An 18,850-nucleotide genomic window follows, 5' to 3' on the forward strand; every position below is an offset into this window, starting at 1 on the left:
GGGGAGGATCATCGGTTAGGATTATGCTTTGCGATGTTACTTGGTGAACTTACCCTCTACTCTCTCCTTCTGCTGCAAGATGGAGGTTACCAGAAGCGTAGTCTTCGATAGGATTAGCTATCCCCCTCTTGTTCCAGCATTCTGCAGTTCAGTCCACATATGTTACCTCTTTTTCATTTGATACCAATGCATACATATGTAGTGTAGCTCCTTGCTTGCGAGTACTTTGGATGAGTACTCACGGTTGCTTTGATCCCCCTTTTCCCTCTTTCTATACCCGATTGCTGCGACCATGGAGTCCAGGAGCCAGACGCCACTGTCGATGACGACTACTACTACACTGGAGGCGCCTACTACTACGTGCAGCCCGCTGACGACGACCAGGAGTAGTTTAGGAGGATCCCAGGCAGGAGGCCTGCGCCTCTTTCGATCTGTATCCCAGTTTGTGCTAGCCTTCTTAAGGCAAAACTTGTTTAATTTATGTCTGTACTCAGATATTGTTGCTTCCGCTGACTCGTCTATGATCGAGCTCTTGTATTCGAGCCCTCGAGGCCCCTGGCTTGTAATATGATGCTTGTATGACTTATTTTATTTATAGATTTGTGTTGTGATATCTTCCCATGAGTCCCTGATCTTGATCGTACACGTTTGTGTGTATGATTAGTGTACGATTGAATCGGGGCCGTCATGCTACCTCTTGAGCACTTGCGTTGATTTTCCCTTGAAGAGGAAAGGGTGGTGCAGCAAAGTAGTGTAAGTATTTCCCTCAATTTTTGAGAACCAAGGTATCAATCCAGTAGGAGGCTACGCGCCAGTCCCTCGCACCTACACAAAACAAATAAATCCTCGCAACCAACGCGATAAGGGGTTGTCAATCCCTACACGGTCACTTACGAGAGTGAGATCTGATAGATATGATAAGATAATATTTTTGGTATTTTTATGATAAAGATGCAAAGTAAAATAAAAGGCAATGAAAATAACTAAGTATTGGAAGATTAATATGATGAAGAAACACCCGGGGGCCATAGGTTTCACTAGTGGCTTCTCTCAAGAGCATAGATATTTTACGGTGGGTGAACGAATTACTGTTGAGCAATTGACAGAATTGAGCATAGTTATGAGAATATCTAGGTATGATCATGTATATAGGCATCACGTCCAAGACAAGTAGACCGACTCCTGCCTGCATCTACTACTATTACTCCACACATCGACCGCTATCTAGCATGCATCTAGAGTATTAAGTTCATAAGAACAGAGTAACACCTTAAGCAAGATGACATGATGTAGAGGGATAAATTCATGAAATATGATAAAAACTCCATCTTGTTATCCTCGATGGCAACAATACAATACGTGCCTTGCTGCACCTACTGTCACTGGGAAAGGACACCGCAAGATTTGAACCCAAAGCTAAGCACTTCTCCCATTGCAAGAAAGATCAATCTAGTAGGCCAAACCAAACTGATAATTGATAACCCACAAGTGTAGGGGATCGCAACAGCTTTCGAGGGTAGAGTATTCAACCCAAATTTATTGATTCGACACAAGGGGAGCCAAAGAATATTCTCAAGTATTAGCAGCTGAGTTGTCAATTCAACCACACCTAGAAACTTAGTATCTGCAACAAAGTGTTTAGTAGCAAAGTAATATGATAGTGGTGGTAACGGTAACAAAAGAGTAATGAAGGCAAAGTAATATTTTTGGTATTATGTAGTGATTGTAACAATAGCAACGGGAAAGTAAATAAACGTAAACCAGTATATGGAAAGCTCGTAGGTATCGGATCAGTGATGGATAATTATGCCGGATGTGGTTCATCATGTAACAGTCATAACATAGGATGACACAGAACTAGCTCCAATTCATCAATGTAATGTAGGCATGTATTCCGAATATAGTCATATGTGCTTATGGAAAAGAACTTGCATGCCATCTTTTGTCCTACCCTCCCGTGGCAGCGGGGTCCTAATGGAAACTAAGGGATATTAAGGCCTCCTTTTAATAGAGAACCAGAACAAAGCATTAGCACATAGTGAATACATGAACTCCTCAAACTACGGTCATCACCGGTAAGTATCCCGATTATTCTCACTTCGGGGTTAACGGATCATAACACATAATAGGTGACTATAGACTTGCAAGATAGGATCAAGAACTCTCATATATTGATGAAAACATAATATGTTCAGATCTGAAATCATGGCACTCGGGCCCTAGTGACAAGCATTAAGCATAGCAAAGTCATAGCAACATCAATCTCAGAACATAGTGGATACTAGGGATCAAACCCTAACAAAACTACCTCGATTACATGGTAAATCTCATCCAAACCATCACCGTCCAGCAAGCCTACGATGGAGTTACTCACGCACGGCGGTGAGCATCATGAAATTGGTGATGGAGGATGGTTGATGATGACGACGGCGACGAATCCCCCTCTCCGGAGCTCCGAACGGACTCCAGATCAGCCCTCCCGAGAGGTTTTAGGGCTTGGCAGCGGCTCCGTATCGTAAAATGCGATGAATCCTTCTCTCCTATTTTTTTTCTCCCTGAAAGCAGATATATAGAGTTGGAGTTGGAGTCGGGAGGTCTCTAGGGGGCCCACGAGGTAGGGGGCGCGCCCTAGGGGGGCGGCCCCCACCCTCGTGGACAGGGTGTGGGCCCCCTGGTCTTCATCTTTGGCGGGGATTTTTTATTATTTATTGTAAGATATTCCATGGAGTTTCAGGTCATTCCGAGAACTTCTGTTTTCTGCACATAAAACAACATCATGGCAATTCTACTGAAAACAACGTCAGTCCGGGTTAGTTCCATTCAAATCATACAAGTTAGAGTCCAAAACAAGGGCAAAAGTGTTTGGAAAAGTAGATACGACGGAGACGTATCAATAATTCGAAGAGACTTGCAAAGATAACCAATCATACATAAAAGAATTCAGAGAAGATTCAAATATTGTTCATAGATAAACTTGATCATAAACCCACAATTCATCGGTCTCAACAAACACACCGCAAAAGAAGATTGCATCGAATAGATCTCCACAAGAAAGGGGAGAACTTTGTATTGAGATCCAAAAAGAGAGAAGAAGCCATCTAGCTAATAACTATGGACCCGAAGGTCTGAGGTAAACTACTCACACTTGATCGGAGAGGCTATGGTGTTAATGTAGAAGCCCTCCGTGACCGATGCCCCCTCCGGCGGAGCTCCGGAACAGGCCCCAAGATGGGATCTCGTGGATACAGGAAGTTATGGCGGTGGAATTAGGTTTTTGGCTCCGTATCTGATCGTTTGGGGGTAAGTAGGTATATATAGGAGGAAGGAGTGCGTCGGTGGAGCAACAGGAGGCCCACGAGGGTGGAGGGCGCGCCTGGGGGGGGGTAGGCGCGCCCCTACCTCTTGGCCTCCCTGTTGGTTGCTTGACGTGGGGTCCAAGTCTCCTGGATCTTGTTCGGCGAGAAAATCACGTTCCCGAAGGTTTCATTCCGTTTGGACTCCATTTGATATTCCTTTTCTTCAAAACCCTAAAGTAGGCAAAAAACAGCAATTCTGGGTTGGGCCTCCGGTTAATAGGTTAGTCCCAAAAATAATATAAAAGTGGATAATAAATCCCAATAATGTCCAAAACAGTAGATAATATAGCATGGAGCAATCAAAAATTATAGATATGTTGGAGACGTATCAAGCATCCCCAAGCTTAATTCCTGCTCGTCCTCGAGTAGGTAAATGATAAAAACAGAATTTTTGATGTGGAATGCTACTAGGCATAATTTCAATGTAATTATTCTTAATTGTGGCATGAATATTCAGATCCTAAAGATTCAAGATAAAAGTTTAATATTGACATAGAAATAATACTTCAAGCATACTAACGAAGCAATTATGTCTTCTCAAAATAACATGGCCAAAGAAAGTTATCCCTACAAAATCATATAGTCTCGCTATGCTCCATCTTCACCACATAAAGTATTCAAATCATGCACAACCCCGATGACAAGCCAAGCTATTGTTTCATACTTCTAATTTTCTCAAACTTTTTCAATCTTCACGCAATACATGAGCGTGAGTCATGGACATAGCACTATAGGTGGAATAGAATGGTGGTTGTGGAGAAGACAAAAAGGGAGAAGATAGTCTCACATCAACTAGGAGTATCAATGGGCTATGGAGATGCCCATCAATAGATATCAATGTGAGTGAGTAGGGATTGCCATGCAACGGTAAATGTATGAAAGCTCAACAAAATGAACTAAGTGGGTGTGCATCCAACTCGCTTGCTCACGAAGACCTAGGGCATTTTGAGGAAGCCCATCATTGGAATATACAAGCCAAGTTCTATAATGAAAGATTCCCACTAGTATATGAAAGTGACAAAACAAGAGACTCTCTATCATGAAGATCATGGTGCTACTTTGAAGCACAAGTGTGGTAAAAGGATATTAGCATTGTCCCCTCTTTTTTGGCCTTTCTCTTTTTTTGGGACAATGCTCTATTAATGATGATCATCACACTTCTATTTATTTACAACTCAAAGATTGCAACTCGATACTAGAACAAAGTATGACTCTATATGAATGCCTCTGGCAGTGTACCGCGATAGCAATGATGCATGAGTGACTTATATGAAAGAATTATGAACAGTGGCTTTGCCACTACTAATATGTCAACTACATGATCATGCAAAGCAATATGACAATGGTGGAGCGTGTCATGATAAACGGAACACTGGAAAGTTGCATGGCAATATATCTCGAAATGGCTATGGAAATGCCATGATAGGTAGGTATGGTGGCTGTTTTGAGGAAGGTATATGGTGGGTGTATGATACCGACGAAAGGTCCGCGGTATTAGAGAGGCTAGCAATGATGGAAGGGTGAGAGTGCGTATAATCCATGGACTCAACATTAGTCATAAAGAACTCACATACTTATTGCAAAAATCTACAAGTTATCAAAGCAAAGTATTACGCGCATGCTCATAGGGGGATAGATTGGTAGGAAAAGATCATCGCTCGTCCCCGACCGCCACTCATAAGGAGGACAATCAATAAATACATCATGCTCTGACTTCTTAACATAACGGTTCACCATACGTGCATGCTACGGGAATCACAAACTTCAACACAAGCATTTCTCAAATTCACAACTACTCAACTAGCATGACTCTAATATCACCATCTCCATATCTCAAAACAATTATCAAGTTTCAAACTTCAAACTTCTCATAGTATTCAACACACTCATAAGAAAATTTTATTAATCTTGAATACCTAGCATATTAGGATTATTTAAGAAAATTACCATGCTATTTAAGACTCTCAAAATAATCTAAGTGGAGCATGATATATCAATAGTTTCTATAAAACAAATCCACCACTGTGCTCTAAAAGATATAGGTGAAGTACTAGAGCAAAACTATATAACTCAAAAGATATAAGTGAAGCACATAGAGTATTCTAATAATTTTCGAATCATGCGTGTCTCTCTCAAAAGGTGTGTACAACAAAGATGATTGTGGTAAACTAAAAAGCAAAGACTAAAATAATACAAGACGCTCCAAGCAAAACACATGTCATGTGGTGAATAAAAATATAGCTCCAAGTAAAGTTACCGATAGAAGTAGACGAAAGAGGGGATGCCTTCCGGGGCATCCCCAAGCTTTGTCTTTTAGGTGTCCTTAGATTATCTTGGGGGTGCCATGGGCATCCCCAAGCTTAGGCTCTTGCCACTCCTTGTTCCATAATCCATCAAATCTTTACCCAAAACTTGAAAACTTCACAACACAAAACTTAAAGTAGAAAATCTCGTGAGCTCCGTTAGCGAAAGAAAACAAAAGACCACTTCAAGGTACTGTAATGAACTCATTATTTATTTATATTGGTGTTAAACCTATTGTATTCCAACTTCTATATGGTTTATAAACTATTTTACTAGCCATAGATTCATCAAAATAAGCAAACAACACACGAAAAACAGAATCTGTCAAAAACAGAACAGTCTGTAGTAATCTGTAGCTAGCGCAAGATCTGGAACCCCAAAAATTCTAAAATAAATTTCTGGACGTGAGGAATTTATTTATTAATCATATGCAAAAATAATTAACTAAATAGCACTTTCCAAATAAAAATTGCAGCGGTTCTCGTGAGCGCTAAAGTTTCTGTTTTTTACAGCAAGATTAACAAGACTTTCCCCAAGTCTTCCCAACGGTTCTACTTGGCACAAACACTAATTAAGCACAAAAAACACAACCAAAACAGAGGCTAGATAAATTATTTATTACTAAACAGGAGCAAAAATCAAGGAATAAAAAAAAATTGGGTTGCCTCCCAACAAGCGCTATCGTTTAACGCCCCAAGCTAGGCATAAAAGCAAGGATAGATCTAGGTATTGCCATCTTTGGTAGGCAATCCATAAGTGGCTCTCATAATAGATTCATAAGGTAATTTAATTTTATTTCTAGGAAAGTGTTCCATGCCTTTCCTTAACGGAAATTGGAATCTAATATTTCCTTCCTTCATATCAATAATTGCACCAATCGTTCTAAGGAAAGGTCTACCAAGAATAATAGGACATGAAGGATTGCAATCTATGTCAAGAACGATAAAATATACATGCACATAATTCATATTTGCAACAATAAGAACATCATTAATGTTGGGTAACGTAGCAGAAATTCAAAATTTTCCTACATATCACCAAGATCTATCTATGGAGAAACCAGCAACGAAGGGAAAGAGAGTGCATCTACATACCCTTGTAGATTGCTAAGCGGAAGCGTTCAAGTGAACGGGGTTGATGAAGTCGTACTCGTCGTGATTCAAATCACCGATGATCAAGTGCCGAACGCACGGCACCTCTGCGTTCAACACACGTACAGCCCGGTGACGTCTCCCATGCCTTGATCCAGCAAGGAGAGAGGGAGAGGTTGATGGAGATCCAGCAGCACGACGGCATGGTGGAAGTAGCGGGATTCCAACAGGGCTTCGCTAAGCGCTGCGGGAGGAGGTAGATGTGTCACGGGAGGGAGAGGGAGGCGCCAGGCCTTAGATTGGTTTGCTCCTCCTTTTCCCCACTATATATAGGGCCAAGGGAGAGGGGGAGGCGCAGCCCTTGCCCCTTCCTCCAAGGAAGGGTGCGGCCAAGGGGGGGGAGGAGTCCATCCTCCCCAAGGCACCTCGGAGGTGCCTTCCCCCTTTAGGACTCTCCCCTTTTTCTCTTCTCTTGGCGCATGGGCCTCTTGGGGCTGGTGCCCTTGGCCCATATAGGCCAAGGCACACCCCCTACAGCCCATGTGGCCCCCCGGGGCAGGTGGCCCCACCCGGTGGACCCCCGGGACCCTTCTGGTGGTCCCGGTACAATACCGGTGACCCCGAAACTTGTCCCGATGGCCGAAATAGCACTTCCTATATATAATTCTTTACCTCCGGACCATTCCAGAACTCCTCGTGATGTCCGGGATCTCATCCGGGACTCCGAACAACATTCGGGTTACCGCATACTAATATCTCTACAACCCTAGCGTCACCGAACCTTAAGTGTGTAGACCCTACGGGTTCGGGAGACATGCAGACATGACCGAGACGTTCTCCGGTCAATAACCAACAGCGGGATCTGGATACCCATGTTGGCTCCCACATGTTCCATGATGATCTCATCGGATGAACCACGATGTCAAGGACTTAATCAATCCCGTATACAATTCCCTTTGTCTAGCGGTATTGTACTTGCCCGAGATTCGATCGTCGGTATACCGATACCTTGTTCAATCTCGTTACCGGCAAGTCTCTTTACTCGTTCCGTAACACATCATCCCGTGATCAACTCCTTGGTCACATTGCGCATATGATGATGTCCTACCGAGTGGGCCCAGAGATACCTCTCCGCTTACACGGAGTGACAAATCCCAGTCTCGATTCATGCCAACCCAACAGACACTTTCGGAGATACCTGTAATGCACCTTTATAGTCACCCAGTTACGTTGTGACGTTTGATACACCCAAAGCATTCCTACGGTATCCGGGAGTTGCACAATCTCATGGTCTAAGGAAATGATACTTGACATTAGAAAAGCTTTAGCATACGAACTACACGATCTTTGTGCTATGCTTAGGATTGGGTCTTGTCCATCACATCATTCTCCTAATGATGTGATCCCGTTATCAACGACATCCAATGTCCATGGTTAGGAAACTGTAACCATCTATTGATCAACGAGCTAGTCAACTAGAGGCTTACTAGGGACATGGTGTTGTCTATGTATCCACACATGTATCTGAGTTTCCTATCAATACAATTATAGCATGGATAATAAACGATTATCATGAACAAGGAAATATAATAATAACCAATTTATTATTGCCTCTAGGGCATATCTCCAACAATTAATTATTCCCATAGGTTTCTTAATAGTGGAATCCGCAAGGTGCACGTTTAGAGAGCAATCATCAAAATCACGGAAACCTAACAAATCACTCAAAGTCTTTGGAATCGTGGAAACACTAGCACCCAAATCAAACAAAGCATAGCATTCATGATCTTTAATTTTAATTTAAATAGTTGGTTCCCACTCATCATAAAGTTTTCTAGGGATAGAAACTTCCAACTCAAGTTTTTCTTCATAAGATTGCATCAAAGCATCAACAATATGTTTAGTAAAAGCTTTATTTTGGATATAAGCATGAGGAGAATTTAGCACGGATTGCAACAAGGAAATACAATCTATCAAAGAGCAATTATCATAATTAAATTCCTTGAAATCCAAAATAGTGGGTTCATCAATATTTAAAGTTTTGACTTCTTCAATCCCAATTTTAACAATTTTAGCATCAAGATCTAAAGACTCCGAATTCTTGGAACGCCGTCTAGGTAAAGGTGGATCATATTCAGTCCCATCATTATCAAGATTCATATTGCAAAACAAAGATTTAATAGGGGACACATCAATAACTTTTAGATCTTCATCATTATTATCATGGAAACTAGAAGAACACGCTCTTATAAAGTAATCTTTCTTAGCACGCATCCTAGCGGTTCTTTCTTTGCATTCATCAATGGAAATTCTCATGGCTTTGAGAGAATCATTGATATCATGCTTAGGTGGAATAGATCTAAGTTTTAAAGAATCAACATCAAGAGAAATCCTATCAACGTTCCTAGCCAAATCATCAATCTTAAGCAATTTTTGTTCAATCAAGGCATTGAAATTCTTTTGCGAAGTAATAAATTCTTTAATATTAGATTCAAAATCAGAGGGCATCTTATTATAATTTCCATAAGAATTGTTGTAGGAATTACCATAATTATTAGAGGAATTACTAGGATAAGGCCTAGGATTAAAGTTTCCTCTATACGCGTTGTTACCGATATTATCCCTACCAACAAAATTCACATCCATAGATTTGTTATTATTCTCAATCAAAGTAGACAAAGGCATATCATTAGGATCAGAAGAAACACTTTTAGTAGCAAATAATTTCATAAGTTCATCCATCTTTCCACTCAAAACATTAATTTCTTCTATTGCATGCACTTTTTTATTAGTATATCTTTTAGTGTGCCATTGAGAATAATTAACCATAATATTATCTAGGAGTTTAGTAGCTTCTCCTAAAGTGATTTCCATAAAAGTGCCTCCCGCTGCCGAATCTAAAAGATTTCTAGAAGCAAAATTCAATCCGGCATAAATTTTTTGTATAATCATCCACAAATTTAAACCATGTGTTGGGCAATTACGTGTCATTAATTTCATCCTCTCCCAAGCTTGTGCAACATGTTCATGATCAAGTTGCTTAAAATTCATAATATCGTTTCTAAGAGAGATGATCTTAGCGGGAGGAAAATACTTAGAGATAAAAGCATCTTTGCACTTATTCCACGAATCAATACTATTTTTAGGCAAAGACGAAAACCAAGTTTTAGCATGATCTCTAAGCGAAAAAGGAAATAGCTTCAATTTAACAATATCATTATCCATATCTTTCTTCTTTTGCATATCACACAAATCAACGAAGCTATTTAGATGGGTAGCGACATCTTCACTAGGAAGGCCGGAGAACGGATCTTTCATGACAAGATTCAGCAAAGCAACATTAATTTCACAAGATTCAACATCGGTAAGAGGAGCAATCGGAGTGCTAATAAAATCATTGTTGTTGGTATTGGTAAAGTCACACAATTTAGTATTATCTTGAGCCATCGTGACAAGCAAGCAATCCAACACACAAGCAAACAAGAAACAGACAAAAAAGGCAAATAGAGAAAGAGAGGGAGGATAGAGAGAGAGAGGGCGAATAAAACGGCAAGGGTGAAGTGGGGAAGAGGAAAACGAGAGGCAAATGACAAATAATGTAATGCCGGAGATAAGGGTTTGTGATGGGTACTTGGTATGTTGACTTTTGCGTAGACCTCCCCGGCAACGGCGCCAGAAATCCTTCTTGCTACCTCTTGAGCACTTGCGTTGGTTTTCCCTTGAAGAGGAAAGGGTGGTGCAGCAAAGTAGCGTAAGTATTTCCCTCAATTTTTGAGAACCAAGGTATCAATCCAGTAGGAGGCTACGCGCCAGTCCCTCGCACCTACACAAAACAAATAAATCCTCGCAACCAACGCGATAAGGGGTTGTCAATCCCTACACGGTCACTTACGAGAGTGAGATCTGATAGATATGATAAGATAATATTTTTGGTATTTTTATGATAAAGATGCAAAGTAAAATAAAAGGCAATGAAAATAACTAAGTATTGGAAGATTAATATGATGAAGATAGACCCTGGGGCCATAGGTTTCACTAGTGGCTTCTCTCAAGAGCATAGATATTTTACGGTGGGTGAACGAATTACTGTTGAGCAATTGACAGAATTGAGCATAGTTATGAGAATATCTAGGTATGATCATGTATATAGGCATCACGTCCAAGACAAGTAGACCGACTCCTGCCTGCATCTACTACTATTACTCCACACATCGATCGCTATCCAGCATGCATCTAGAGTATTAAGTTCATAAGAACAGAGTAACGCCTTAAGCAAGATGACATGATGTAGAGGGATAAATTCATGCAATATGATAAAACAAACCCATCTTGTTATCCTCGATGGCAACAATACAATACATGCCTTGCTGCCCCTACTGTCACTGGGAAAGGACACCGCAAGATTGAACCCAAAGCTAAGCACTTCTCCCATTGCAAGAAAGATCAATCTAGTAGGCCAAACCAAACTGATAATTCGAAGAGACTTGCAAAGATAACCAATCATACATAAAAGAATTCAGAGAAGATTCAAATATTGTTCATAGATAAACTTGACCATAAACCCACAATTCATCGGTCTCAACAAACACACCGCAAAAGAAGATTACATCGAATAGATCTCCACAAGAGAGGGGGAGAACTTTGTATTGAGATCCAAAAAGAGAGAAGAAGCCATCTAGCTAATAACTATGGACCCGAAGGTCTGAGGTAAACTACTCACACTTCATCGGAGAGGCTATGGTGTTGACGTAGAAGCCCTCCGTGATCGATGCCCCCTCCGGCGGAGCTCGGGAACAGGCCCCAAGATGGGATCTCGTGGATACAGGAAGTTACGGCGGTGGAATTAGGTTTTTGGCTCCGTATCTGATCGTTTGGGGGTAAGTAGGTATATATAGGAGGAAGAAGTACGTCGGTGGAGGGCGCGCCTGGGGGGGGGGTAGGCGCGCCCCTACCTCTTGGCCTCCCCGTTGGTTGCTTGACGTAGGGTCCAAGTCTCTCCTGGATCTTGTTCGGCGAGAAAATCACGTTCCCGAAGGTTTCATTCCATTTGGACTCCGTTCGATATTCCTTTTCTTCGAAACCCTAAAATAGGCAAAAAAACAGCAATTCTGGGTTGGGCCTCCGGTTAATAGGTTAGTCCCAAAAATAATATAAAAGTGGATAATAAAGGCCAATAATGTCCAAAATAGTAGATAATATAGCATGGAGCAATCAAAAATTATAGATACGTTGGAGACGTATCACGTCACAATAGCATCATTAAAATAAGCACACTATGCAATAAAAAGAGAATCTATCTAAAACAGAACAGTATGTAATGATCTGAACAAAAACCATACTTTTGTAACTCTAAAAATTCTAAAAATTAGGACAACCTGGGCAATCTGTATATCAATTATGTGTAAAAAATAGATCGAAAGCACGTTCAGGTAAATTATAGAAATTCCTGGACTGGACGCAAAAGTTTCTGTTTTTCACAGAATCAAGTCAACTATTATCCAAATCATCTCAAAGGCTTTATTTGGCACGAACACTAATTAAAAGATAAAAACGCAATCATTACAGTAGCAATAATCATGTCATCACACCAAAACAGAAATAAAAAGCAAAAAAAACTTAAAATAACTATTGGGTTGCCTCCCAATGATACGTCTCCAACGTATCTATAATTTTTGATTGTTCCATGCTATTATATTGTCTGTTTTGGATATTTTATATGCATTAATATGCTATTTTATATTATTTTTGGGACTAACTTATTCACCTAGAGCCCAGTGCCCGTTTTTGTTTTTCCTTGTTTTTGAGTTTCGTAGAAAAGGAATACCAAACGGAGTCCAAACAGAATGGAACTTCACGATAATTTTTCTTGGACCAGAAGACACCAAGGGGACTTGGAGTCCAAGCTAGAAGAGCCACGAGGCGGCGACAAGGGTGGAGGGCGCGTCCTGGGGGGGCTACCTTGTGGGCCCCTCGGTGACTCCCTGGCCTAGCTCTTCGTCCTATATATTCACATATATTCCAAAACCCTCAGAGGAGTCCACGAAAATACTTTTCCGCCGCCGCAACCTTCTGTTCCCGTGAGATCCCATCTTGGGGCCTTTTCCGGCATCCTGCCAGAGGGGGATTCGATCACGGAGGGCATCTACATCAACCCTATTGCCCTTCCGATGAAGCATGAGTAGTTTAACTTAGACCTACGGGTCCATAGCTAGTAGCTAGATGCCTTCTTCTCTCTCTTTGATTCTCAATACCATAGAAAAACCCGATGAAAAAACAAAGAAAATTAATGTGTAACAAAGAAAAATCCCAAGAAAGCCCGAAGAAAAAAGAGAAAAAACCTAAAAAGAAAAAAACCATAGAGAACGGGCGAATAGAGCGACAACGAGCAAGAGATCAACGTGCGAAAAATGTGCCCGCCTGTTATTGTAGCGTAGAGAAAAAGCTTCCGCCGAGAGAACCTTCTATCTCACGTGAAGCGGAGTATTGCTCCCGTGATATGCGGCGCCAGAAAAAACCATGCAAGCTAGTACAAAATAGTTCAGCCCATAAGAATGAGAAACCACTGAAGAAAAGAATCTTTTGTTTTAGCTTGAAAGAAAAGAACCCTTGATGACATTTGGTCAGAAAAATCCTTTGATGGAATCTAGTTCTATGCCCATCTCATCACACAAGAGCACTTTTCCATTTTGCACCTTAGTATACACCGATATTCGCTCCAGGCCAAACATGAGCAGTTTCCCAACTGCAGTCAAGTTTTCTTACAGCACACACACACGCACCAGGGTCCTTATCGCAAACGCGCCCACGCTCTCACCAGTCGTCTCCTTCCTCTGTCCGTCCCCCCCCTCCCCCACCCACCGGCGACCTCACCCACCCCCTCCCCGATCCGCCGCCCGCCCGCCCGCCGGAGATGCATCCCGCCGGCGCCGGGGACTACTCCGCCCCCTCGTACTACCCCCCATACCCCGCCCCGGCCTCCGCGCCGGCGCCGGCGCCCGCCTACCACCCCTACGACTCCGCGTCGGCGCCGCCGTACTCCCCCTACCCGGCCGCCCAGGACTTCGCGCCCGCCTCGTCGTACCCCGCCTACCCCCCGCCGCCCGCCGACCACCACACCCCCCACCACTACCCGCCCGCGCCCCCCTCCGCCGCGGCGCCCTCGCCGCCGCAGCCTTACTACCCCTACGAGCCCCCTCCGCCGCCTTCCCCCCCGCAGCACCACGCCCCCTCGGCCTACCCCTCGCTGGATCGGGCGGGGAGCTACGGCGGGTACGGATCCGGCTCGTACGGGCAGCAGGACCAGCTCTACCCCTCGGCCGCGGCGGCGGGCGGGTGGTCCGACGACGGCGCGTACGCGTACCGCGGCGGCGATGCGCCGGAGCCCTACGGCGCCAGGGGCACCGCGCCGAGGCAGGGCTCCGGGAACGCGGCGCTGTTCGACGATTACGGGAGGTCGATTGGTCCCGGGAAGGACAGGGGTGGTGGGGGTGGGGGCGGCGCGGCGAGCGCCAAGGTGGTGAGGGCCGTGCCGAAGGCGGAGACGTCGGAGGACGTGAGGGGCGGGGTGCAGAAGTTCCGGGTCAAGCTGCTGCCCGAGGGCGCCGGTAGCCCCATGGATGTGCTGTGCCAGGTAAGTAGTTTGCTCTGCATTGGCATGATGAACAAATGGTTGTAGCCAAGGCAGAGCTCTTCTCACTTCTCAGTGGCTAGTTTCGACAGAAAATGATCCTATAGTGCGGAGTTTGGACCAAGGTCCATGGAGTTTAGACGCTTTTGCTAGGAATGCTCTTTTGCGTAGCATCGTTTGCTTAAAGCTTGTATAGGACATAGCTGAAAATTTGCAGCATGGGTAAATAACGAGCAGTAGATAAACTTGCTAACTAACAAAACTTATGCTTTGATGAAAAAGGTTGGAATGATTTAATTTTACCAAATTGATGCAAGGAGCTTTGTTTGGACCTGTTTTTTTGGAGAAATATCTGCATAGACTGAAGCGATCGTGTGATTTGTTAGGTAGTTTTTGAATGGAAAAAAAATGAACAATTTGGCATGTAAGTCTAGGTCAGAACAAAGGCCAAGTGGAGCTGTTAATTCTTGGCTAATCAACTGCAAGGAAATACAAGGAACCATGGGATGGGTATTTTGTTGATTAGTAATCAGGCTTCATTTAGTTTCTTGAAAAATCTGACTTCATTGCACCCTGGAGTAGAGTAGGGTTGTTATGCTGTTGTACTTGGTTGCACCATTGCCTAGAGTAATCAACCGAGAATCACTGCTTATCTTTTTGTACCTCATGCAGGTTGGTTTGGATGGGATTCGGATGCTTGATCCCAACACTAGTAGGACACTGAGGATATATCCCCTTGAAACTGTTACGAGATGGGATGTAAGTCACAAGTTCTTGTCGCAAAGCTTTTATTTCTTCTGTTCCTTTGTGAGTTATTTTACGAAATATTATAGCATCTGTATCTAGGTATTGGATTCTTCTGTATTTGCCTTTTGGTCCAAGAGTTCGGTTGATCTTGAAGCAAGAAGAATACGGCTGAAGTCAAGCAGCTATACAACCAACACCATTCTGGACACTGTGACAGCTGCCTCTGTTCAGGTTTGCATCTGAATTAATGATACTTTTTATTTCACCCTTCAGTTTGTTGTAATTTTGAGCTGTTAGCATCCATTGTTTATGGAGAAATGTTGACAGTTAGATTTTTTTTAACCACAGTTCAAGGAGATGGCAAGCAGCGTTTCGAGAAGTAAAGCAGCTGTTGATCCTGCGAGCCCTTCTGAACAGCAAAATGAGAAGAGGAGGAATTTCCTTGATTGGAGGAACTTGGTGAAGCCTGTGACTGAGGAGAAAGACCACTGGGTAATTTCTTTCTCTGTCTCCGTTTGAAATGAAGGCCCGCTTGCAAGTGTGCCTTCTTATTTCCAATTTGAAATTTTATAGAGCCAACAACTATATAGGTATCTAACTTAATCATTGGCTATTTGTCTGGATATTAGTTGCTTAGGCAGACTCATGCAGTGTTTTTTCTCTAGATTGTGTAGTTTCTGTTAGTAACTCTTGATGAACTGTTTGAACATTTACTCTGCTCCATTTTTAAGCATCTTATTATGGCAGAAACTAATTTAGCAGATAAAAAGAGTGCAGTATGATCAGACATGCATGGAAGATATTTAGGAGAAGGTTGAGAGTTAATGTTTAATTTATATTTACTCCACATACCCAATATTGTACTCCCTCCGTCCGGAAATACTTGTCATCAAAATGAATAAAAGGAGATGTATCTAGATGTATTTTAGTTCTAGATACATGCCTTTTTGTCCATTTTGATGACAAGTATTTTTGGACGGAGGGAGTATGTCTTAACAATATCCTGTTTGCTGACTGATTTATGGCTTCCCAGTTGTGTTCTATAGTTCATGGCTGCACGTATTTTCCACTTGTGTATCGCACAGTAAGGCTTCTGTTGTTGTTCAGTTGCTTTCTGGCTTGTTCTCTGCACTGTTGTCTGGCTTGCTGTCTGCCTATATTTTTGTCTCTTGTGCCCCACTGATGAAAATGAAATCCTTAGCTACTCTCTCAGTATATGGTTGTGTTTTGGGGTGTGCTTCCCTTCTTTCCCTGTTCTTATTCGTTCATTTTTTTTTCTAATGGCATCATCTTGTTTTCTGCATTTTAATGTCAGGTCCCAGATGAAGCGGTCAATAAATGCACAGCCTGTGCGGGAGATTTCAGTGCCTTCAACCGCAGGGTAAGAACATTTTGCTATTGAGATGTTGATGATGTATACTTGACATCCATTTTTTAATGTTGCTAACCTGTATATTCAGCATCACTGCCGGAACTGTGGTGATATTTTCTGTGATAAGTGCACCCAAGGAAGGACTCCTCTAACTTCGGATGCTGATTCTCAACCAGTCCGAGTTTGCGACAGATGCATGGTAATGTTCTCTTGTTTCATCCTCTTATATTGCAGTCGTAGTTGTGATTTGTGTTATGTACACCTTTTGTTGTTCTGTGGTGTTTAGTGAGCATGGACAATAAAATAACTTGGAATAGTCTGTTCTTAAACTTTGTAAGTTTTGAGGCTAAGATATTGAATACTCCCTCCATCCGGAAATACTAGTCGGAGAAATGGAGTATTAAATAGCTATTAGCTGTTTGACTTGGAGCTTCATTTCTCATTGAAAGCACAAGAGACCTGGACAATATCAAGCTTATATAAATTGGAATTGTATCTTAGTTATGATTCCTTGTTACTGCATGTTGTGGGGAATGATGGTGTGCCTTTTCTTGTCTCTGAAGGTAGCGACTATATTCTTAGCCGATACCGTCCACAATTTTTTCAAAGTGTCATGTTTAAGGACAAAAGCAGCTACCAATGTTTAACGTGAGCACTGATGTTCAGTGTTCATCCCCCTCATTTTGTGAAGTAGCCTCTGTTGCAGTCTTCTTTCTTACATCCTTTATTGCATTGCTACTGGTGGGAGGTTATATCATCTCCGAGTTCTTTATGAATGATATCAAATGTCATGCTTTTTTCTATTCCGTTGTAGGCTGAAGTTTCTCGAAGACTGAGCAGTGCAAAGGAAGCGGCAAATCGACCTGTTGTTCACAGCCATGAGGATCTTGCCAAAAAACTTCAGGTGTGCCTTTTGGCTTCTTATTTCATTTCTGTAGCTTACAATATTTCTACAACACACTGTATCTGACTGGATTTGAAATAAAATGCTGACGTAACACAACCTGTGATCTGATACAGGAAGCAATGGATATAAATAAGAAATCATCTTCAGGTTTGTGTCTTTATATGGTTATTCCATTGCAGACGGCGCTCTTCTGTGTTCACTATTGTGTTTATAAATAAATGTGTTGGTTTCTCCCTTGTCAGGCTCAAGATCTTCAGAGGGATCTTCTGGCAAGCGAATGCGAGAGGTCGCATGCCCCATCTGCACAGTGCACCTCCAGGTTCATCACTGTCACATCCCTTTTCATAATGGATGACTTCCATTTGCTCGGCGTCGACATCGAAACACGGCATCTGACCCAACTTGATCAACCCTTTCCTATAGGTACAAGTCCCAGCATCTGGCTCTGAGACGATAGAATGCGGTGTGTGCCAGCACCCTTTCCTCGTCAGCTCTCGTTGAACACCGACCGTCGCTCAGAGCTCTTCCACTTTGATCCCCCTCGAGATCATGGCACTCATCGGGGCCGCTGCTCCAGCCAGTCATCATCTGCATGGCGACCTTTAGTCCGTGTCTGTATACGAGCTAATTTAGTACAGTTGTGTTGAGAAGCAAGGATGAAAGAGATGAATAAGAGATGTTGTTTGCCCAGTAACTTTCACCTGCTATTTTCGTCGTCTTCTCTTTACCTTTTGTTACTATCAAATATATATATATGTGTAGCTTCAAGTTTCACGACATGTGATGTGATGTGATGTAATGTAACGCGTTGCGGTTTGATTTCTCGCAGTCGGTCTCTTCCCTTTCGTTTTCCCGGTGGTGTTTTAAGGCAGTTCCCAAACTAGTCCTCATTTTGTTTACCACTTCTCCTTCTAAGCAAGGCGCTATAGATAAACATATTGTTTTATTTGCGAGGATGTTTCAAAAATCATTGACTTTTAAACAGATACAAACAAGTACTATTTGGTTAGGTGATTTGTTAAGCTTTCACTGAAATAGCTGTCTCATATAGAAAAAATGTGAATCTGTTTTTCAAGCGAATTCAGAATATGTTTTTCTTTTCAGCAAATCCAAAATATGTTCTAGCCCAGGGATATAAAAGTCTTCTTGATGTTGAAGCCCAGACCGGCCCGCTCGTATCTCGGCGGCCTTTCAAGGCAATTTCTAGACTAGTCTTCACACATTTCTAATCAAGATGCTGCCTAGATATAAATTTTATTTGCGACGATTTTTCAGAAATCATCGACTTGCAAACAAACACAAAGAAGTATTTGGTTATGTGATTTGTTAAACTTTCACTGAAATAGCTGTAAAACTTCCTAAATCTGTTTTTTCAGAGAATTCAAAAATATGTGTTAATGCTGAAGCCCAGACGGGTCCACTCGTATCTCGGCCCGGCGGCCCGGC

General features: G+C 42.4%; 1 protein-coding gene across 1 annotated transcript; it reads left to right on the plus strand.

Moving 5' to 3' along the window:
* Positions 1–13,623: 13,623 nt before the first annotated feature.
* LOC125528139 (protein FREE1) lies at positions 13,624–18,228 on the plus strand. Its single transcript, XM_048692646.2, has 10 exons — positions 13,624–14,381; positions 15,051–15,137; positions 15,225–15,356; positions 15,474–15,617; positions 16,441–16,506; positions 16,586–16,696; positions 17,312–17,401; positions 17,518–17,551; positions 17,647–17,723; positions 17,828–18,228. The coding sequence occupies exons 1-10, from the start codon at positions 13,662–13,664 to the stop codon at positions 17,903–17,905; spliced, it is 1,539 nt and encodes a 512-aa protein (XP_048548603.1). The 5' UTR covers positions 13,624–13,661; the 3' UTR covers positions 17,906–18,228.
* The last annotated feature ends 622 nt before the right edge of the window (positions 18,229–18,850 follow it).

Source organism: Triticum urartu, chromosome 7A (genome assembly GCF_056163025.1).
Source record: "Triticum urartu cultivar PI428250 chromosome 7A, HENAU_Tu73, whole genome shotgun sequence".
In the NCBI taxonomy this organism is placed as follows: Eukaryota; Viridiplantae; Streptophyta; class Magnoliopsida; order Poales; family Poaceae; genus Triticum; species Triticum urartu.

Excerpts from the sequence above, each read along its gene's own strand:
- LOC125528139 (XM_048692646.2), top strand. The coding sequence starts at position 13,662 with ATGCATCCCGCCGGCGCCGGGGACTACTCCGCCCCCTCGTACTACCCC. Across the intron at positions 16,697-17,311 it reads GAGTTTGCGACAGATGCATG|GCTGAAGTTTCTCGAAGACT; the intron begins GTAATGTTCTCT and ends ATTCCGTTGTAG. Across the intron at positions 17,402-17,517 it reads ATCTTGCCAAAAAACTTCAG|GAAGCAATGGATATAAATAA; the intron begins GTGTGCCTTTTG and ends GATCTGATACAG.